This window comes from Tachysurus vachellii, chromosome 4 (assembly GCF_030014155.1).
Source record: "Tachysurus vachellii isolate PV-2020 chromosome 4, HZAU_Pvac_v1, whole genome shotgun sequence".
Classification (NCBI taxonomy): Eukaryota; Metazoa; Chordata; class Actinopteri; order Siluriformes; family Bagridae; genus Tachysurus; species Tachysurus vachellii.
In genome coordinates this window covers 20,449,357-20,472,406 of record NC_083463.1, presented here as the reverse complement: position 1 = coordinate 20,472,406, position 23,050 = coordinate 20,449,357, and the positions used below count along the sequence as shown (strand labels likewise).

Genomic DNA, 23,050 nt, shown 5'->3' with positions numbered 1-23,050 from the left:
AAGTCAACTTAAAAAAATTAGTTAATTGTACTCAATTACATTAAATAACATTAATTAATGTGTGCCAAATTGAAGTGCACTTAAAACAGTTTTAATAACACCAATTAATTTTTTAGTTAAGTTAAATTAATGCTAATGAGTGACCAGTGGTTTTTGAGAATTATGTTATCTTACTTCTTTTATTAAGATGTGCTTTTAGGTTTTAATTTTAGTATGCTGTTTAAAACCTTTACTGTATATATTATTTAGTGATTATATATCTGAGCTTGGTTATCCTTTAATTATTGTAGATAGATAAATTCCCATATATCTGGAGAGTATGATATATTTATATCCTTTAATTTTTTATTTTTCCTTGCTTGGGAATTTGAATTAATTTAAAAAATGACCACTTAATCTCATGACTGAACATCTTCTCATGACTTCAACGTGGATGGTAGTCACATCGCTTAATGAATTAGTTTGTCTCTTTGTTGAAATGCACATGTCCAAATACCATACCAGGTTTTTAATTAAAATTACTTCTATATTTGTCACTTTTTTCCTGATGTTTTAACATAATTTTCAAGTTATTTCATATGAATTGGATTATAGATTTGTTATTACATATAAATATTTTTGTATTAAATTTGCTGATTCTTTGGCACTCCCTTGGCAGCATTTTGATCCACCATGTTGCATATTTATATGTTTATGAGCAAGACATGCCAATGAATAAATAGTGTGTTCTTGATATATCTGAAATTCTAGTAACAAAATGCCTACAGACTTAACACACCACATTATTATCAACCTTTATTTAAAAATGTGCAAAAAAAAAAAAATTAAAGACATAATATTAGCATTGTACAGATTGGTCTATAGTAATATCAATGTATTTTAATATGGAGGGGTAACTGTTATATTGCAGAAATATAGACTTATACACCTACTCCATTTCATGGCTGCCACCTCCAGCTCTTTCTCCACATGTTGTTGTGTCTCACAAGGAAGGCAATAGACTGTATAGTTATCACCTCAATAGGATGTGATGTGTCCCACAAACTATACAACCTACTACCTCATCTTGTGAAAACACATTACCGGATGTACAGAGCTCCGGCAAAGTTCTATAATAAATTTATAATAAAACACACCATAAATTACAGAACAACTGACAATGAAACCAATTCCAACATGAGTAATCTCCGATTGCTCTTTAAATGAGTGCTCCATGCGTAGGTGTCGAATCACCATGATGTCCAGTTATTCATGAGCAGGAGGCTGATCAGACTGTCTCCTTAGGAAAGACAGTAGATTGTATAGTTATCTCAAAGGGAGGATTAATACCCCACAACTATTCAATCTACTACCTCAGCCTTAAGGACAGTAGCTTTTACACCAATGCTGCATTTGCAACGAGAGTTTGGAAAAAGACAGTTACAAATATAGCATAATAATCTATACATGATAATGTAGCTATGTAATATATATTTAGAAATGCATCCTGCCTCTTAAATAATATTATTTTAAAATGTATTTTGCATATATTATATCAAAAATCTATCTATATATTTCTTGTTTTGCTTAACTCAATACACAGAAGCTACTACTGTATATTTCTACATTAGGCAATGAAAATCTGTCTTCATTTCTGAGCATCCATAGAATATGCAGCTTTGAAGCTGATAGCATTTTGAATATTTGAAAATGAATATTGTATGTAGTTATATATGTCATAAAAAGTAGAATCATTTCTTGTGTTGTATTGAAATAGAAATTTATTTTTACCCCAGCGAGTTCAAAACAAAGAATAAACATTGGCAAAAACATCAATTTATTAAATATATAGAGAAGAGTATTACATGATATTACATTAAAACATAACATTTTATATTAAATTAAGTTATATTATCTGGGTTGCACCCCTGCTCTGTTCCCACAAACTTTAACATTTATAATTATAAATTATATAATTAGAATTCTCACTAACTCATTATTACACTACATTGAAATTAATTTGTTATATTGTTCCCCAAGGAGGTGTAAAAAGTATAAAGAAACTCCCACCCACAGTACCATGTATAGTTTTGTAGTATTAAAAAAAATAAAAGACAAACCTATTAAGGTTAAATCTTAGAACTGAATGAAAATAAATGGTGTTAGCAGGGTAGCATGTTAACTGAAGAAAATGTTCTATATGTCACTGCAATTTATGCAATTTATGTGTTTGTGCATGAAACATTTATTTCTGTGCTCTCCTTGCCTGGGTTAGTAAATATAACATGCAAATATTTGTACTACTAATCTCAGAGGCACCTATACAGTGTTTAACTAAATTTCAGTCACATAGAATATGTTTCTTCTGCTGTATGAGTGACATATGACGAACACAATATATCATAGAGTACTGCTTAGATTGTATCTTACACTGCATAATGTATCATAAATGTGTATTTTTGTTCCTTACATCATAATTATACAATAGCATTCTGTGTAATGAATTTAAAGTAATTTAAAGTAATAATTGGGGGACATTATGGGATATTATAGCTGTTTGCAACAAATACCTTTAAAGTCAGGACCATGAGTTGCTTTTAAAGTAATGTTTGATGCAAAAATTGTAACCCAATATATTTTTGGACCAGCTGGAATAATATTTTCCAATTTGACTCATTAAAAGCACAAATTTGGTTCAACTTGAACTTGAAACTTGGTTTTGGTTAAAATATCACAGTACTCTTATGCTTAATGTTGGGTAATATGTATGATCTTACATTTAAATGGCACTACTGCTGAGAGGGGTAAGAGTTTTCCAGTGTATTACTTTGCAGAAACTATTACTGTCCTCTGATCATATTTGTCAGTTTGGTTTGATTTAGGAAATCCTGTTTTAGGTTCAAAAATCCAGGGTGAAATCTCATTCATCAGCCTCAGTCCCAATCAGTGACCAGGTCATGTCCTTTATCTAAACACTAAAGGCAATCAGTGGTTGGTGGAAGAAACTGAGAAGAACTGAATTCATTACCTAGATTGTTTTACTTTTTTGAATGAATAACAAAATAATTTGCTGACATAACACAGCCCCAGTGGAAAGGATATTCAGTTTGTATAATCCTTATCCATAACCCTGAACTGGCATTTAGTGGTTTGCATGTAATACAAGTAATCTGTGGCAGGAAATAGTGCCCATTTTCTGCACTTAGAGACCTGCAGAAGCCTGTTGTTTTAAGCGGCAGTGGTTCACAAAATATCTTGTATTAATAGTAAGTAGTCAGCATAGAGGAAGTTTAAAAAGGCACCAAATAAAATGGCTGTCCTGCTGCCATTTTGGATAGTTTGGATACTTAGACCTGCCCATGTCTATTCAATCCAAACATTCTAAAAATATTTACAATATATTTGTACATTACATGTAAAAAATTAAAAAATAGGAAAAAAATACAATGTCTTTACATTTGTAACATGCAGTTTTCAAAAAATTAAAGTAATTAATAATAATCTTGCAAATCTACAGATCTGATAATTTTCTATTATTTTAAACAAACCCCATATCTCATGTTAACTCGATGTCTGCAGTGGCAGCTGAGGTAGTTAGACAATGGCAAGCTCTGGCATGAAGCTGTGCCCAAAGAGGGTGGCAGACAAGGGTCATGGGAGCAGTCCAAACAATTGACTGGCATGCAAGTAAGGGTAGGGCAGTTGGCCTGTCTCTTTGCATAAATTAGCATGTGAACCAGGAACTGTGAAAAGCACCATGGTAGCTCATTAATATGCAAAATTCTTTTTTGGCCTAATTAATGGGGGCAGTGATTGAAATGTTTTGGCATGGCAGTTGGTGGAGGAAAGGCAGCCGTCTACTTGATAGGATGGAAAGATATAAGTGCAGGGGGGTGGTGCCCAAGGAGGACAAATAAAATCCTCTTAATTGAGATGTTGAATCAGTGTTCAATATTGTTCAAGGTTCTTTCTGTAACATTTCCTACAGGAACTGAATAGAAAGCTATTTCACCTTTGACATTTTATTAATGGAATGATATAAGTAAAGAGAACTGCCCGTGTGAAACTGGCTGGATCAATAGGTTTGCAATTGTTGTTTTTTTTTTGTTTGTTTTTTTCAAAAATAATTGTGATTTGCAATTGAACATTTATTTAGCTGTTCATTTCGATAAACAAAACCAGTGACTCTCTGGTCAAACCTCAATCACTGATTTCGCTCACACAAAATATATATGGAGGCTGAATTTCTGTATTTCAATGTAGTAACCTTTACTGTAGTAAAGTAACTACTGTATATACTGTAACTACTGTATTTCAATGTAGTAACCTTTAACACTGTGCAGTTTTCAGATTGAATCTATAAATAATTTCTGCCACTTTAACAATGCCATAATATAAGAAGGGTTTATTATTGTTAGTCTTTCTATCTTTTTTCAGTAACAAGGAAACAGCCCTGCACACACAAATAAAATCTCCAAACAGGAAGTCTGCCTTCTGACGACTTAGGCTGACTCTGTCCTGTGTGCACTGAGGGCTCCAAGTTCATCTTTTATCACTCTGATAGTGGTGCAACAAGCATAAAGCAGCTATCAAGGCTAGTTTCTTTCCTTTTTTTTTTTGCTGTAGTAAAATAGCTCATTCTGCACATGGGCAAAAGCTGTACATTATGTGGTATGTGGTTAGATACCAAACCCTTCACAGAAATCATACTTTGTCTTTTAATATTCAGTCATGCTATATCTGTTCAGAAAAGAAAAAGACATCAATTACTGAAGCAGACACTCCTGGGAATTTTTAGTGAAATCATATTGAAATCCATTACCAACTCCGATAAAAGTTTTGGGTAGCCACATAAAAAATAGATATCCATTGTGTAGATATCTTTCTAAATACACAAAAAGGGTATAATCCAGCATACCTTTAATCAAAGCCCATAGCTGAAATGTGTTTCCTGATAAAGGAAGTGTGACTTTATTCCTGGTTACTACACCACTAATAGTCAAGGCAGTGGCAGAAAGAAAAAGGGAGGGGGAGGAGGGGACACGAAAATAGCAGGAAGTAGAGATGGCAGGCCTGAAAGAAAATATCGTGAAGTAACACGACAAGTTCATCTGAGGATAGCGGAGGGGAGGGGAAATCCTTCTCATTTTCTGTCTGTCACCCCGCCCTTTATCTCTCCTGCTCTCTCTCCATCTCCATTTTTTGGACAACATGATACACCCATTTCCCCCCCTGCTTTGTGATAGCATTGTAATAGTTGGAAGGCAGATACTTTTTTTATACCATAAAAAAACTGCATTAAGTAGTAATTCATTTTATTATTATTTTATTGTTTTACAGAGTGTACTTGTAATCAGTATGCTGGCATAAGTAGTGAACAACCACTTGTTCACACAAACTGTGCACTAAACCAACGCGTTACACAAACCCTGAAGGCTTGTCTGAAACATGAATAGAAATCTCTATTGATCAAATATTCCAGAATCTAAAGGTTATGCGTACATAAAAATTCGTGTATTTTTTTATAAATATAGATATATGCCTCGATGGTCGAACGAACGTCACATTTTCGTAGAGATATGTAAAACATTAGTGAGATAAAAACTAAATTACTGTTTAGATATTTAAAACACTGGAAAGCATTTTCTACAACTCTAAAGTAAAGTATTTGTTATCAAAAAGCTTTCTTCCCTTTTTATGTTTTATGTTATGGATCGGTTTATTTATGGTAATTTCATAAATGCTAATGTTTTTCAAAGCTGCCTGTTGCATTAGCATAGCTAATTCATCTATTTACACATTCAAGTCTACAACACTATTTAAATATCAGGCCAAGAAGCGAGATTACTTTAACAGTTTTCAGCAGAAATAGAAAAGTCTATGTTATCTTTACGTTTATCATGCCAGCTTTGTTGTTTACAAGTCAAAAGCTACTTACCATTTGTTTTTCGGATCTCTACAATGTAATTTATTAGACTACACACGAAGAGAAATTAGTAACTTGTACACTGAACTATATTCGTTCATTTACCTCATCTTTGTAAAGCGCTTTGTTGACCGCCATCATACAAACAAGTTGTATGATTGAGCTCAACCTTGCTGTGAAAACACGAATGAGACATTTGATGAAGTTGCAGTCAGTATCAAACCTTGCAAAGACTTTGCTTCTTAAGTACGGTTAAATTTTCTCATACAATAAGGCATGTTATTAGAGAATAATTCTTAAATCAGAACACATCATAATGGTGGTTATGGTAGCAATGGCGACTGAGCAAAGGCAGACACGTGTGCAGGCGGACAATGAGGACGAAAGGAGGCAAGAATGAACACAAAAGGAAGAAAAATGGAACATTGGTGAGAAAGCAGAAAGTTAAATTTTAGAAAAATAGTGTCTAAACTGAAGATAAAGTAGGAAATACCTGTGTATGTTTTCTGTAGGACGGCACCGCGACTCAGCCCAAGGGCTAAGGAACACGATGGGCGGGTGGGTAGGCAGGGAAGGAGGAGGTAGAAGAAGAGGGAGATCAGAAAATATTTCTGTTTCTTGATAATTCGCTGGCGAATGAGGACAGTGAAAAAATGAGAAAACGAGAGAAACTAACCAAGCCAGCAGTAACACCCTGCAGCCATGCCCTCCTATCTCCCTGCCCACTACAACCATGATGCCAAAAAACTAATGTAAAAGCGACAGCATGAGGTCGCAACAGTGTTAGAAGGGAAGAAAAAATAATTTGATGTAGTAATACTTTTGGAGCATGTCCTAACTTTTGGCTAAGAGACAGCAACTGCATTTATGTATTTGCAAGAGTTGCCACGCAAAGGTACCCCTTACCATTTCATCTCGAACACTACATGTCATTTGCCTGCCAGGGTCCTGAGGCATGCAGGGAGAATGGATTGCCTCCAAAATCAGCAAAACAGCATATCTTGACACATCACACCATGAGTAGTTCATGACTAATGACAGTTGCCAAGAAAGGAAAAAAGGAGCACATGGTTGTTGCGAAAACAGAACTATGAAGAGAATCATATCAGTATACTTACACAAGCTTTGGCTTCTGTTATAGAGCAGGTTTCAAATTAAAAGATAATTTCAGTGATTTAAGCTACCCTTAGAATAAAGAACTATGATTTCTCCCAAAGAGAGAGGGAGTGCGGTGAAGTCTTTTGTCAGCATTTGGCATTCGTCCCAGGTAGTACATGCCTCTCTGTTCCCCTTCTACAGAAGTCATTGCAGCGTCTTTAGCTGCCCTGGTCTTGCCTGTGCTTTTTTTTGTGTGAATTTCCCTATTACATTCACACCCTCTTAGACATAACGGTCAAAAAATTTTGGTTAGCACACCTGCAGCAATACAGGCTCTAACTTTTGTAAGAAATCTTTGTGGAAAAAAAAGTCTTTGGAAAAAGTTACAAAACAATCCAAATGTTCAAATGTTGCAGGTGAATGAGAATCCTCCTGTCTACGGTCCTGGTCTTTTGGCCTCTTTTGGCTCGGACACCAATAAGCTGAGTTTGCAAGAATATTAAAAGTTGGATTTTTTTGTGACTTGCAGGAATAAGTTGTCCCTGTGATGAATCCTGTTTGGCTGTCGCGAGAAATGGGGATCAGAGCCCAAGTGCCCAGACGGCCAAGAGAGAGAAGTGTCACCGAAATAATCCTTTGTGACTTCCAAAGAGGTTTACCTTGCCCTCGTTGTGGGACAAAGGTGTTGAGAGTGAAATAAAAAGAGTTTCCCAGCCAAGTGCTGTGCTTGCCACCTCTCTTCCTCATCTCAGGCATTGTCCAGGACAGCTCAGTGTGTGATGTCACGGCTCTCTTCGTTCGCTTTTGTTGTATGTTCATTTATTTTGCTCTCCCCACTGTATACTTCAGCTCCTCCCCTCTGCAGCCAACACGTATACACTCTACCCTCGTCAGAAAAAATAAAGGAGAAAGCCTTTCCAGAGCTAACAGTAGTCCACATCAACAGTCTGTTATAGTTAAAAGAAATGAGGACAACAGAGGCTGCAATGGTAGCAGAATGAGAGACAGAGAGTGTGTGTGTGAGAGAGAGAGAGAGAGAGAGAGAGAGAGAGAAAGAGAGAGAGTGAGAGAGGGAGTGAGAGACAGCCTTCACAAATCTCTCACTATATCTTTGCCTTCCTGCAGGCAGGGAGCTTGTAAAAGTTTCAGCTGCGCCGGCTTAGGGCCAGCCCCTGTTGGCAGAGTTTCAAGAAGAGCGCTGCTTGTTTCTTAAGCACCCAGAGATTGTTAGAGTGGGGGTGAACCTACCCAGGGGTACAAGGGTTCCCATCAATACATGTGGTGTCTGGAATGGGCACAGTTGCATACCTACTTGACACTACTCTGGAGGTTAAAGTAAGGAAAATTAAGCAGCTAAGACAGTTCCATACACATTTTTTTCACTCTGTAGACAATTCTGCTTTCCTCATTGTCACAAATGAAGCTGCAGTACAAAGCAATTAGACTGATTGTAAAGTTTGGATACTTTATAAACATTATTTTGATATTCTAAAGTTTTAACTTTCTTGTCTATATAATTCATTTAGTTTGACTGTTCACAGTTATCTACCAGTGCAAAAATCTTTATCAGTTTCAAAACATGCGTCAATGTAGAACTAGTAAAAGCACTTTGTTATCTGCTGTAGCATTTTCAACTGTCTGCCCTGAGAAAGGCCACCTGTTGCTTGTTTGCACAGCCGTGTGGTTGGCAGGTGTCAGCTCAGGACACTGTCCTGCTATAACCATGATTGCACCAGCACGCACACACACACACACACACACACACACACACACACACACACACACACACGTATGTGCACACACTCAACCATCGCCCATTTACCTCTGAAACCACGCATGCAAAGCCTGTGAAAAGTTGTCTCACTAATACTGATGCAGACACAAGGTTTCTGTCTATGCTATGTTCTGCATATAGAAACTGAAATAGACTTTCTCATATTAAGCAGACTCTGCATAAGTTTGTCTGTTGGAGAGGAGGGGGTGCTGTGTGTGTAAAAAGCTGCCAAACTTCAAGCTAGGCTTGCAGTCAGTCTGAATTTTAAAGCAGACCGCAATCATTACTTCACTTCGTTTAATATGGTGAAACAGTTAAATAGGCATGCTTTATGTGTCACAGAAAAAAGATACAAAGTGCAATTTGCTACATATAGTATTTTTACTGTACCTATTAGTTGCTTTTATTATTCATTTAAAATGTCAATGAATTTGTGTTTTTGCAGCTTTACTTAAACACAGGAACCATAGCTATGGCTTACAATCCTTTGCATGCCTCACCTGTGAGCTCATCTAAGCAGGCAGATAGACTGTAAATTTGGCCTGATGGACTAATAGTCCTGCCTTCTGCTGTGTTGCCTCCACAAATGGCTCTTACTGCCTTAATGACATTTAATGACTGGATTTTCGGAGGTTAGAAAAGGGCAAGAGGAGCAATCTGGACATGTTCTAACATCCCCTCCCTACTCCCCACTGCATAATTGAAAGCCATAGGTCCTACTGGGACTGAAAGGCTGGAGGGTGCAAGATGTTTTACTCTGATGCCATTTTCTCACGATCTGAGAAACGTCAGTGTTTCAAAGTATCATTCCACATGCAAACGAAGTACCAATCAGCCATTTTAGCACAAACCAAGAGGAATTTGTTTTAACACAGCTCAGTAAAAATGCTAAAAAGACATTTACAAAATTTGCAATTTTAATCTCTTATACAACCTCATTGAAATATCAAAGTCAAAGTCAAAGTCCAACTGAACTTGTCATTCAGCCAGGCAACAGGGAGTGCATACTGTAGCAGAATGAAATTGTCCCCCCATCTGAAAACAAAGCTCCAATGTGCAGTTGTATACATACAACAATAGACAGCACACTAGACAGTACAGTAATGCAGTAAGCTCAAAAAGACGTTCAGTGCAGCTGCATTATAGAATAACCATTACTAGAAACTTAAAAATAAATATGAACAGTGAACTATTGTTCAGGAAATGTGCTCAGTGTTCTTTAACAAACACTACAGTAAAGCAAGTGATGAACTAGATGAACCCACTGACCTGTTGTTGACCCAGTGATTTATCATTTTATTTCTCCCAGTATTTTTCTTCATTTTTAACTACAGATAGAATTCCACATTGCACATTGTAGTTCTAACTTCAAATGTGGCCTTGCAGTGCTGCACATTATGGTAACTTGCCAGGCATGTGGGTGTGTCTTGTGGTTTCCGTCAAAGTGAAATAGTGTTTTAATATTGGCTGTAAAGAAAAAGTGTTTCTTCCTACTTCTTTAAAATGATAAAAACAGCTCTGCAAGAGTTTCATTGCCGTATGGATCATATTGTTTTCTTTCCCTACCTGGCAGGAAAATGACAAGATCATCATGTCAGAACTGCCCTGAAGTGCTATCACATGATCATTGGCAGTGTCATTTGAGGTGAATGGTAGCTGACACAACCGGTTGAGTTAACCTTTAATTTTCCTGTTTGCATTTGTGACAGCCTTGCATGATTTCAGAATACAGAGAAAATGAGTTAGGTTTAGTATTCCATCATAGAAATATGTTGTTATGCTTAATAGTGATTGATCTAAAATGTTAATTGTCTGTGAGTGTTTTAGTAATTAACTGACTGATCATTTATTTTTGTTTTGTTTTACTTGCTTCACTAAACTCTATTAGTATAGTATTTTGCTAACATAATGCTTTTAACAATAGACACAAAGCAGAAATTCAAATGTAGATCCTAATTATCAAGCAAGTGGAGAGAGTGGTAAGGAAAAATATTTTCTGAGACAACATGAGAAAAAACCTTGAGAAGATCCAGACTCAAAGGGAGCCCATACTCATCCTTATTGATCATAGAAGTCAGAGAAAAATGATCAGACTGAATTGAGCTAACAGAGAGGCTATGTTAACTCAATAACCACTCTTTACAACTGTGGTGAGCAGAAATGCATTTCAAATTAAACAGCATGTCAAACCCTGAGGTAGACAAGCTACAAAAGTGGGAGACCACACTGGAGTCTATTTCTGGTTCACTAAAACAGGATAGATAGTTTTTATTTTTCTCTCAAAACTGAAAGATGATTTCAATATTAAGTCAACTGAAGCATAGCAACTGAAGCATGGTCAAACTAAGTATTGATATGATTAAAATACAATTGATTACAATTGATTGTAATTCGTTTTAAATATTAAATATATTGAGACTTTCATTTTATTGTTTTGAAAGTGTCTTACCTTTACCTACTTTCCTGACATTTATACGTTACTGTATATCTACAAAATGATAAATGTAAGTCCTGTTTTCAAGGTTTTCTTTCAGGTAAAGTACCTGTGTTCTTTGACAGTGGCAGTGCATGTTTTCTACCTTAATAACTGCATCTGCTGTTGACTGTCAGCAATTATTATAAAAAACACATACCACAACACTCTAAAGTGTTTAGGTATCAGGAATGGAATTAATTCTTTTTACTCCAGTCTAGAATACAAAGAAAGTAAAAGTTGAACCCAAATCTGACTGGTACAGTCATTTTGCTGTGTCTGCGAGGGCAAATCAGGTCAAGTGGTGTGTCTGTGACAGTAAACAACTTCACACTGGCTCTTTCACTTTTCCCAGCAGCCCAGCTGCCTCAGAGAGAATAATGGCATGCTAGCATATGCTACACAGGCGTGGCCTTCGACACACAAAGATATAGCTCCCCAGAGTTCTTACATATTCTAGAGAGTCTTTAAGTTTTAGGTCTGTTGCATCCCAGCTATTTTCCTGTTAGGAAGCTGGGACATTGTAAGATGGAGAACAAACTTACAGTATTTTCTTTTATCCTGTGGGATTCCCTGGTCTCAGTAGGCTTGACCTTGATGGGTTTATTTACAAAGAGACGCAAACCTCCTGTCATTGTTTGTGTTTAGCTGGAAGACACAATTAATGTTTGAGCCAAAGACACACTGAAGCATCCTTTCCTCCCTTACGAGTGTATGTGTTTCTTTGCCCTACACCTCCCTGGGTTGCCCCATTGTTTGTATTTCCTGAGATAGGAGTTTGTGTGCATGTCTCACTCTGACTGTGATGTGTACAGTTTTGTGAGTTCATGTCCTTACAGTCATGCTACTTCAGCACTCATAGTTCAAGCAAACATCAGGGTCTTCCTGTCCTCTAAGCATTTGCTCTCTGCCCTGGTTACCAGCAGCCAGATAATAACATGAATTCCTCTCTCTCTCTCTCTCTCTCTCTCTCTCTCTCTCTCTCTCTCTCTCTCTCTCTCTTTCTCTTTGTACATTTGCCTGACTTTTCTGCTTCCATAATGATTGTGAGTCATGTTTATAGATATTTGTGTATATAATTATATATGTTTATGTTTATATCTATATACAAATATAGTTATCTTTATATATATAAACAAACATTTTGAAAACAAACTGAAATCAACATGTGAAATCACATTTGCATCACATTCACATTCTTTTTTTTACCCAAAACCTAAGAAACAAAAGACTTTATGCTTTTAAAATGTTTTTTTTTTCCCCCTAAAGCCCCATGAAGATAAAAAAAATTCACTGATCTGATTGACTTCACTGATCCTTTTCAACCGTCTGTGGCTGTAGTGTCTCTTTAAGAACTTGACTGTACAGAATTCATTGCACTCTAGAAGGCCTTGCTGTCAGGAGCATATGTAAATTGGAGAATGGTGCCATCTTACGATAACACAAAGAATTGCCCGTCTTCTGTAGTCTTTATAACATTAATACTACCGCTATCTAGTGGCTGAACGCGGAACTTTGAAAAACACCCAAACATATGAGCTTCATGCTTAGGCGCAATATAAATTAGGATCATAGACAGGGAGTGTGCTTTGGATGGGAAAACTCGAGGTTTTGGGACATGGAGGAAATCTTGTGAGTGATATGGGTGGTGCTTTAGCATAAAGTGCAGTCCAAATGATTATATTACAGTTTATGGAATAACGGATTGGATGCCTGGAAATTAAACCACACATTTGTCTACATATGAGATTTAACACATTAGGCAGATAGGGTAAGTCTGTCTATGTACGTGTGTGTGTGTGTGTGTGTGTGTGTGTGTGTGTGTGTGTGTGTGTGTGTGTGTGTGTGTGTGTGTGTTTGTATTGCTTGTTTTTTTGTTTTTTTTTTGTATCAGTTTTCTGCCCATAGACATTTTGTTCACAAAAAACTCACATGCATGTAAATCACCTTATGTCATGTGAACGTTCTGCCAAAATATGCTGTCAATAACACCAACTGTTTTTCCCCTCCACAGTGACTATGCCGCTTCAGACAGAGATCCTGAGAGAGGTGTGGACTGAGGACAATGTGAGTGTTCACTCAGTGCTTCATTATATGCCACATTAATTACTTATTCAAATAAATAAACAAGCTAGTAAGAGACTGTGTTACCTCATACTGTACCTTCAGCAAGTCTAACTAAAATGTAGATAGCTCAACCTGCCAAAAAATTTAAGTAGTTAGGTTGCATGCAGTCAGATGAAGGCTTTTATACTAGGACTAATCTTTACTCAATTCACATGTACTGGAAAGAATTTTCCTGTAATACACCAAAATATAATGTGTATAAAATGAACTGAATGGGTTTACCGATGCTAATAAATATATAACTACACAAAACCCAGTTGTTGTTTTTTTATATAAATAAAAACATACATAAATACATAAATGAATATAATAATCATTTTATTGAGTAAATATACTTTAAAATATATGTGAATTATTTTGATGTGTTTTATTGAGGATTAAAATTTGAGACAGGCTTGGCAGTTGTATCTTGTCTCTAAAGCACCTGTTGAAAAACAAAGGGTTCTAAAAGGGGTGATAGAGGTCTTATTTAGATTTTTAGAGCTATTAAACCATCCATTCCTCCTGGTGGGTCAAGTTGACGTGGAAGCACAGCAGATGGGTCAGCAGGAAAATCCTCTTAGCAACTTTCTGCTGATGGTAATTCATTGAATAGAGCACCTCACTCTCCCATCTTTAGATTATTTTCCACTCTTTGAACCAACAACATTTCCTAGTCCAAAAACAGCTGTAGAGCTTGTGGACATAATTGTATATATATATAGAAAGTTGACACCAAGAAATGTCTTCTGACAAGGTGAGTCTGTTCTGTAAATATATCTTTGTAGTTATATCAGATTCAGTTGTGTAATGTAGCTTCTTTTGGAACAGATGATTCAATCTTCTTTTATAGCTTGATATGGTATAGTTTCTGTAAAAGCTACATAACTAGTTAGCTGATTATTGTTTTATTTCGCTGATAAAATAAGCAAATAACCTAAAAAGCATTATTTAAAAATAGTTGGAAAAACATGCCTGAGAAATGAGTAATAATGATTTTATGGTCTCTGCCATATTAATCATATATAAAAAAAAATTGGTTTTGTACCCATTTGTGTATAATATAAATGTATTCATTATTCACTGCATATTGAGAACTAAGCAACAAATTAATATAATTCTAAATATAAAGCAAACAGCTATGCTGAAATAAGGCTGTGAACAGGAGACAATTTTTCCATATACCTAATTTTACAATAGGTAATTCTTTTATTTAACAGGCAGGAAAATGTTATATGAAGATGTGATCATGCTAAACAACAGCAGCATAAGCAACAAAAAACATATATTACAAGATACTGAAGATACTATTGCAGTGATTTAATAGAAATATCATGTAAGAAGAAGTCAGTAAATAGTAGATTATGGCAAAAGTAATGTATATGTTAAATATTAAGAAAGCTTCTTTTTCTGTTTGACCATTGGCCCATTAAATATGTTAATTTCTAAAATATAATGACCACTACATAAAATGTTATTAAATTTAATAATGTCAATGTTGATTTGCCTATTATCTGAAATGTTACATAGATGAAAACAATTTTTGTAGGAATAATGTGCAGTCTATTAATTTAGGAAAGCCTTCTTCTAATGCAGGAGATTGTTTGAGGTTGAGGTTATATATAGTGCTGCTTAAACTGTGTCTTAAGTGGATCTGATACAAAGAGATAGAGAGAGAGAGAGAGAGAGAGAGAGAGAGAGAGAGAGAGAGACAGACAGACAGACAGACAGACAGACAGACAAATAGATAATCACGAGGTTTGTGTATATTGGCCCAGTCATTGCTGTTATAAAAGTTGTCCTGGTTCAGTTATAATATATTCTTAAATAGGATTTGTGCTGTAAGAGACAGTATATCCCATAGATGTGAAAACATTCAGAATTATTAAATTATTATATTAGTAAGGTCTAATGAAAATCCAAGTTGAATGATTTTATAAGAATTTGACACAAGTGATAGTCAGTAGACCAGTTTTGACCAAGGGACCAGGATTTAAACTGACAAATTTATAGCACAGTAGTTCAGAGACTAAAACCATAAAGATTCTCATCAGTTTGACTGTCATTTCTGATCATAAATAAATAAATAAATAAATAAATAAATAAATAAATAAAGCATCCATGTATTAATTTAATTGACACTTATGCTTTGGATTGTTGGTTTTATTCTTTACCATGCAGTAAGACAGATACTGTTTCTATTTATGTGACCTTATTAAAACTAAACCAGATTTACAGGTTAAGGAGAAACTAAATGACGTGACCAGGAAAAAATGCCACAGTAAAATGTTTAAGGTTAAGGTTTGTTTGTTGATTAGTTATAAGCAAAGTGAAAGACAAAAGAAAACATGTATTATATAAATAACTGGATTTAATAATGTACCTTGGAACTCCTTTATAATGATTAGTAATATTTACCATATTATGTTCTTAGACCTATTAGCAAATTTCAATGCAGTCTAAACACAACGCCGTTTAGATATTTTCAAAATCTGTACTAATATAAACAACTTCATGTAGTTTATATCGGTGAGACGTTTAATGGTTGCGATGTTGATATTTTTAAAAAATTGAAGTTTAGTCAGAATATAATATTTTATAAATATAATACTTTTTACAAGTACTTGTTTGTGTTTCTTTGCTGCATTTCCTTTTTCTTAAATGGTAAGTTCTAAACTTTATTTATTTGTTTGTTTGTTTGTTTGTTTGTATTATCACAAAGACATAAATGCAGATAGACTATGTAAATAATTCCTTCCATCCTTCATTTATTCATGCATATGTGCCTGGCAGTGACACATTCATTTGTTTCTGACCATTAGCATATACTGTATGCACCAGAAGCCTAAAAAGAAGAAAGCTGAGTCTATTCCAACAGAGAGCAATGGGACAGACACTAAATCCAAAAAAAGCAAGAATAAAAAAAATGAAGACCTGTCAACAGAGAGCAGTCCTGCTGCTCAAAAAAGTGAGTTAGAAAAAAAAAAGTCAGATAGATGTTTATACAAATTTTTGCCCATGTTCATCAAGATGCAAGTCATTCTGTATCATGGAACACTAACATAGACACCGACACATCCATACAGATGGTGAAAATGTGAAGAAGAAAAAAACTGAAAAGGAAAAAGAAAAGGAATCCCCACAGAAAGAAAAGGCTGAGCCAAAAAAGAAAGCCAAAAGTGCCACAAAGAAGAAGAAGAAAAGTAAGACTGTTTTAATAATAATAAGAAGAAAAAGAATAAGTATAATTTAGTCACTTTATTACAAATGCAATCTTGCATATTCCATTACCTGCTAATGTGACTTTAAAAATAAAGCACCATTATTTAAGTTCAAGGGATTTAAAAAGTGCAGAATTTCTAAGATATGTTTGTTTACTATACTTCAGGTTCAAGTGATGATGAAGATAATAGTGATGGGGGAGAAGAAATGGCAACACCCCAAAAGAAAACAAAATCAAAATCTATCAAGGATTGCTCTGATGGTAAAGAAAAAGACAAAGACAAGAAAACGAAATCTAAAGGTCAGCTCTATGTTTGGTGTGCTAAATTAGTTAGTGTCTGTCAACCTGTAATGATGAGTGAATGAGTACTAAAGGGCTATGTTTTGCAGAGTGCATTCTCCAAGATAATCTTGGTTTTAGCAGTGTAATAGGATTAAGATAGCTTTTTTGGTCTGAGAGATTTTGCCCACCATTTTAGGGCAGTGTGAGCATATAATTTATTTATGACTAGAGAGATATAAGGAGATGTAGGAAGAGTTTTGTAAACTGGACTTTTCTGTTTATTCACCGCACTCCATTTATAGAGTGAGAGATAAAATAAATGCTTTTGGCATGACAGTGTAATATATAAAATAATATCTCAAAACAGTGGAAGATCCTAAAGAATACAGCTATTTTTGATGTGTACTAGCATTGTAATGCTGTTTGTCAGTGAATTAACTAATGTCACTTAATAAAACACCACAAATATCCAAACTCTATAGTATTAGTTAGGAATGCCTCCAGAAATGTGTTGAAATTGTCTGTACAGAAACCACGTTTTTTATTACCTGATGTGAACATTTAGAGGAAAAAGAAGACAAAGACACTAAGGGAAAGTCTAAGACCAAAAAGAAGGAGCCAGCCTCTTTGTTTCAGATAAATGGGGACAAATCAACCACAAAGGGTAAAAAGAAAGGTAACTAATGACATATTATTTCAATCTAATGTTTGTTACTACAAATTATAGTTGTGCAGTTAAGGAAATTACTATCAATGTTAAATGAATTCTTGAATTTCTTTACCTATAGATATTTTTTATGAGATGATTTATATGTGTTTACACATTAAACATGAGTCTATACGTATTTTACCTTAAATATGGTGCTGCTATCAGCTGACAGATCAGACAGTGAAGAGCGAAGTGAGCCAGACAGCAAAACCAGCAAGAGCAAGAAAAAGAGCAGCTCGAACCCAGGGTCCATGTTCCAGACTGGTGGAGAAAAGGATAAAGACAAGGACAAGGACAAAAGGTCTAAAAAATCTAAAAGTGAGTAATTAACAAATTACCAATATTCTTTATAGACATGAAACAGTGATCCCTCATGCGAAACTGAGTATGGATGATTAATTACTTTTCTCAGGTCTGGCAAAAGCAGAAGAGAGTGATGACTCAGAGTCTGAGGTGACAAAGAAGAAAAAAAAGGGAAAAGGAAAAAAGGGGAAAAAGGTAAAGTAAAGCCAGGTCACTGGCAAGCAGTCAGTCAATTGTTTTGTGTGAGAAAATCCTTTGATTCATTATTTCAATTTATAACACATCTTCATTCATATGGTTGAAGCCACAAATATTGTTTGTTTAACAAAAAGAAAAAAAGCATCTAGCCTTGTCATATGACTAACCAGTTTTCTTCCTGGTACGTCACATAGTGAAAGGATGAGAAAAATCCCATTGTCAGTCCTTCTGAATGAAATTGAAACTGAAAATGAGGCCAGTTACAAGGGCATGTGCAGACCTTGGCAAAACTATGATCTGAATCTGATGAATGTTGCTTGTAATTATTTGAGAGATTTGAAACTTTGTGATTTTTTTGGGCATTGTTAAAGGAGGAACGAGCCCCTTCACCAGTCATTGAGTTTGATGACCTGGAAGAGTTTGTGCTTCAACCAGCACAGCAGGGAATCACAGTGAAATGTAAAGTGACACGAGACAAAAGGGGAATGGACCGTGGTCTTTATCCTACTTACTACCTTCATCTAGACAATGAAAAGAAGGTCTGCTTACACATACAATCAACAATCTTATCACTTATGGAATTAAAAAATACAACTCTCTACAAAACCATGCAAGATCTTAGAATATTAAAATTTTAATCTGATTTTTTTGGAACAAAATGTTTCAAACTCATAAATATTTCCATATTTTATATACAGTATATAGTTGTTTTGGCACCAATATCGTTTAAAAGTATAACAAACCGAACCTTATAGAATCACTGTCTTGCATTCTTCATTAAGTTATTTAAATGTCTTGGAAGCTAAAAATCTGATTATTTTAAAGCAGGTCTTTTTACTGGCGGGACGAAAGCGTAAAAAGAGCACAACTTCCAACTACTTGATCTCAATTGACCCCACTGACCTCTCTAGAGGGGGTGAAAACTTTGTAGGGAAATTAAGGTAAGTTGTAGGAGTTTAAGGTAAATTGTAGTCGTTTAGAATTGGTCAGTTTGCTAGTGACTTCAGTTCAATGTCTCTTATTTCAGGTCCAATCTGATGGGTACTAAATTCACAGTATTCGATAATGCACTTCATCCTGACCGAGCACTTCCTGACATGTCAAATGCAAGGCAGGAACTAGCAGCCATTATTTATGTAAGATCACCTACTTACTACTGTGACTATTAGAGATGTAATCAACCATGAATATAGATTATAGTAATGTGGAGACTGGACATAGGGTATCATGCTTTTATGTCATGAGATCTTCCTCCTGGGTGTGTTTCAGGAAACTAATGTGCTGGGAATGAAGGGTCCAAGGCGGATGACAGTCATTATCCCTGGAATGGACAAAGATGGAGAGCGAGTACCCATACGGCCACGCAGTGTAAGCAAAAAAAAAACAAAGAAAGCCTTCTTTTGTAATGTTTTATATTATCTCACACTTATCTCACACTTTACAGGAAAATGACGGCCTTCTAATTCGGCACCAAAATAGGAACATGGAGAATCTGATAGATCTTCGCAACAAGACACCTGTATGGAACGAGGAGACGTCATCTCATGTACTCAACTTTAATGGCAGAGTCACGCAAGCCTCTGTGAAAAACTTCCAGATTGTTCATAGCAAAGACCGTAAGCAAAACCCATAGCTCTCTTTAATTTGTTGGTGCAAAGAAATAAAAGTATTAGCTCTTGTGACCTGTACAATTATTTGATCAAAAATATTGCAGAAAATACATTCACTTTTACATCATTATAAGCTGAATATCATGGAACATTGCCTTCTATATTATGCCATGACTTAGCCGTAGACTGGCAATAAATGTAACAAGGTCAAGTCTAACAGAAAGTGTATGTCATGTGATTGCAGAGGACTACATTGTGATGCAGTTTGGGAGAGTTGCAGATGATGCCTTCACCCTGGACTATATCTATCCTCTGTGTGCAGTGCAGGCCTTTGCTATTGCCCTCTCTAGCTTTGATGGTAAAATCGCTTGTGAGTGACAGCTTCAAACAACAGAAGCGCATTTTTCACCGCTCTGTTTCTGCATGTTTCTGAGAAGACTGAAAACCATCAATCTAGGAACTATATGAGAATAATGATGAAAATATTGCAGTTCTCTGACCTGCTGTGCTCAAATATTGAAGTCTAAGAAAATATCAAGTGAGACATTCTGAAGGCTGTTATCACAAGATGGAGGTTTTGACAAGAAGGCAAATTCTGTTAAATTTGTGAAATAATGTGAAATAAGATCAGAATAATATGACATAGGAACATGTGAAGAGACACAAAGTATTATAAGTATTATAGTCTTTGGAAGCATCTAGAAACTGTGTGTTATAGTTTTTAAACAATACCCAGGTCTAAAGTATAACTTGGAGAGTGGAGAAAAGTCTAATAAAAGTCTTTTTTGCCTTTTTGAGTATTGAAAGTGCTATACAATTGCTGTCATTTCACCTTGTTAAGTTATCCATTTTGATATTATATGTTATATACTGTATGTATATGTTGATATATCTGTTTTTGTTTTCCTTGCATTTCTTTTTGCACATCTTCCAATAGATGCCATTATATCCATATTGTATGACTGAGATTACTTTTTGTGTTGATGGACTTTTCAACGTTTTATTATATCATCATTGGTTTGGCCATAAAATATTATATTTGTTCCCAGTGTTGAGAGGGACAGAAGATTTTACATACAGTAGAAAAGGCAAGTAGGATGTTTGCAAAAAAAAAAATTTCTGTACGAAGCTTATTTCGTAGCTTATCTCTTACCAACCCTAATATTTCTGTACGAAGCTTATCCCCCCCCCCCCTCTTTTTACTCTCACTACTGCCCTGGTGTGGCATAATTTGATGAATTCCCTGTTTGGTGAATCCAGTCTTTCAGTACCACCAGCTGTGCACCTCTGGGTGATTCAGTGGTTGGGGTGCAAGAGGGTTTCGCAAAGAATTAACAAATTTTATGCCTCAAATGATCTGTCTGTAAGAAAGGCATTTAATTTAGATAGTCAAGGTCTCAAGAGTGTTCTGCGGGTTTGAGAACACTTCGCCAAAGATCTGATAGCTAACAAAGTTGCTAACTGGTGCAGGTTCAAGCACAGCCAACAGATGGAGCTGTAGGTATCAACAAGGATGAGGGGAGAACTGTGGTGCAAGTGACTTTCAAAAAAAGAAATAAAGAAAGAAAAAAAAAAAAGAAACTATATTAATTTTAGGCTTTCTTCCAAAACATTACATAACTGCTTTGCTCTCTTGAGACAAAGTGGCAAACCATGAGGAGCCTTCAGTGCTTGCTCATTACTCTGGAATGCTGACAAATTCTCAGTGAATTCCTGGACAAGTTTGTCCTTCTAAGGGTTTGGGAGCTGCTCACATTACGACTTTCATTCAGGACTTCACTGAGCATCTGTCCAAGTTCTCTGTGCATGAATATTATAATATCCTCAAAACTCTTAAAATGCTTTTAAACCCACAACTCTATATTCTCTTTACAAATGTGTTGTATGACCAAAGCTTTAACATGGATTATTAGGTATAAATTCTTGTATTTTGTACGTTTGTGTTATGCTTTACGTTTTAATGACTGGACTTTATAAAAAGCTGAATAAAAAGCTGTCTTCCATTTGCACTCCAGAATGTACAGTAAAACCGTGTGCCGCGTTTTCCGAATTTTAAGGGGTGGGGTTTGGGACATGTGCCCGCCTTTAAAATTGTTGATTGACGCCCAGCCAGAGCTCCGCCCCTTTTTCAACTTTTTCCCCCCTCCTTCATTTTTTTTTCTCCACTAGTGAAGTGCGTGAATTTCATACCAAACCCATACCTTGCATTCCACCTTTACTGTCAAACCAGGAGAAATATTACTGAAAACAATAAGCGGCTCAGGCACGAAATAGGTGTTGAATTAATGATATTTCGTCTTTCTTGCTGTACATCCAGACGCGTTTTTCCTCATTTAAAGGTGAGTATTTGAGGAGCAGCGCGTTCCCTTTGTCTCCTAGCGTTTTTGCTGGAATTTTCGTGGCGCTCTTGCGAAAGTCTTCAAATCTTTGTCATATTTCGCATTTTTCCAAGGAGCTCCCCGCATAGGGTGGGATGGTGAAGAGATTTGCGAATGGATATGCTATGTAGAGACAGCGTGTGTGTGCATGACCAAAGTGTACAAGTCATGGAGTTAGTGACAGCAGGGAAACTTTTAACATTTCACTTGTATAAAATTCAGTGTTTGTAGCCAGTTTTCAACTCGAGACCGCGTCACGGTGTTACAAGTAACATTCAGTAACGAAAAGCGGACAAAAATGGCACGGTTTTTATCCAGATTCTTAAATCTTACTCGTTGTTTTTCCTCAAGCTTTCTTGTGAGGATAAGAAAAGAGCTTTTACTCTTCTTTAGGACTGCCAAAGAAGAGGAAGGACAAGGAGACCTGTTTGGGAAGACGGTTCTCTCAGACCGATACCACTACGTTTACGGGTAAGGGGCGTCTCTTCTATTGTTTTTTATAACTTTTATAACTCTCTCCACACCTCATTGTCGATTTTACACGTTTATAAGATTCGTTTTCTGTTTATTCATCAGGACAGAGAGATAGATAGATAGATAAATAAAGAGAGAGAGAGAGAAATCTCAGATTTTCAGTGGAACTGATTTATACGCGGCACCGTGAGGTTGATTTTACGTTTACTTTCTATTCATGTAGTTTATTTTCATATTGTAACACGGGGAATGATGCTAATAATATGTACCACAACAAACAGACGATACTGTTACTTACTCGGCTGAAGTACACGTTTGTGAGTCATAATATGTGCCATGAGTAATAATAATAATGTCACCATAATTGGTGTGAAATCTAGCAAAACACGCCAGGTAAATATAGTACATTTTAAAAACAGAACATATCACAGCCAAGCGTTGTCATTTGTTTGTTGGTATTTATATTATGATTTATATTTTTATAGAGTATATAAAGTATTGTGTATGTGTCTGATTA

General features: G+C 35.7%; 1 protein-coding gene across 1 annotated transcript; it reads left to right on the top strand.

Moving 5' to 3' along the window:
- The first annotated feature begins 12,900 nt into the window (after positions 1 to 12,900).
- On the top strand, positions 12,901 to 20,503 carry LOC132844634 (tubby-related protein 1-like). The gene is made up of 14 exons (XM_060868283.1): positions 12,901 to 13,021; positions 13,265 to 13,317; positions 16,198 to 16,324; positions 16,443 to 16,559; positions 16,745 to 16,879; positions 17,427 to 17,537; positions 17,736 to 17,888; positions 17,983 to 18,068; positions 18,443 to 18,610; positions 18,897 to 19,012; positions 19,099 to 19,207; positions 19,341 to 19,439; positions 19,516 to 19,687; positions 19,926 to 20,503. The coding sequence occupies exons 2-14, from the start codon at positions 13,270 to 13,272 to the stop codon at positions 20,057 to 20,059; spliced, it is 1,575 nt and encodes a 524-aa protein (XP_060724266.1). The 5' UTR covers positions 12,901 to 13,021; positions 13,265 to 13,269; the 3' UTR covers positions 20,060 to 20,503.
- Positions 20,504 to 23,050: the final 2,547 nt, after the last annotated feature.

Bases quoted from the DNA above. Each gene is read 5' to 3' on its own strand.
- LOC132844634 (XM_060868283.1), top strand. From the start codon at position 13,270: ATGCCGCTTCAGACAGAGATCCTGAGAGAGGTGTGGACTGAGGACAAT. The intron at 18,611-18,896 runs GTCTGCTTACAC...ATTATTTTAAAG, and splicing joins ATCTAGACAATGAAAAGAAG to CAGGTCTTTTTACTGGCGGG. The intron at 19,440-19,515 runs GTAAGCAAAAAA...CACACTTTACAG, and splicing joins TACCCATACGGCCACGCAGT to GAAAATGACGGCCTTCTAAT.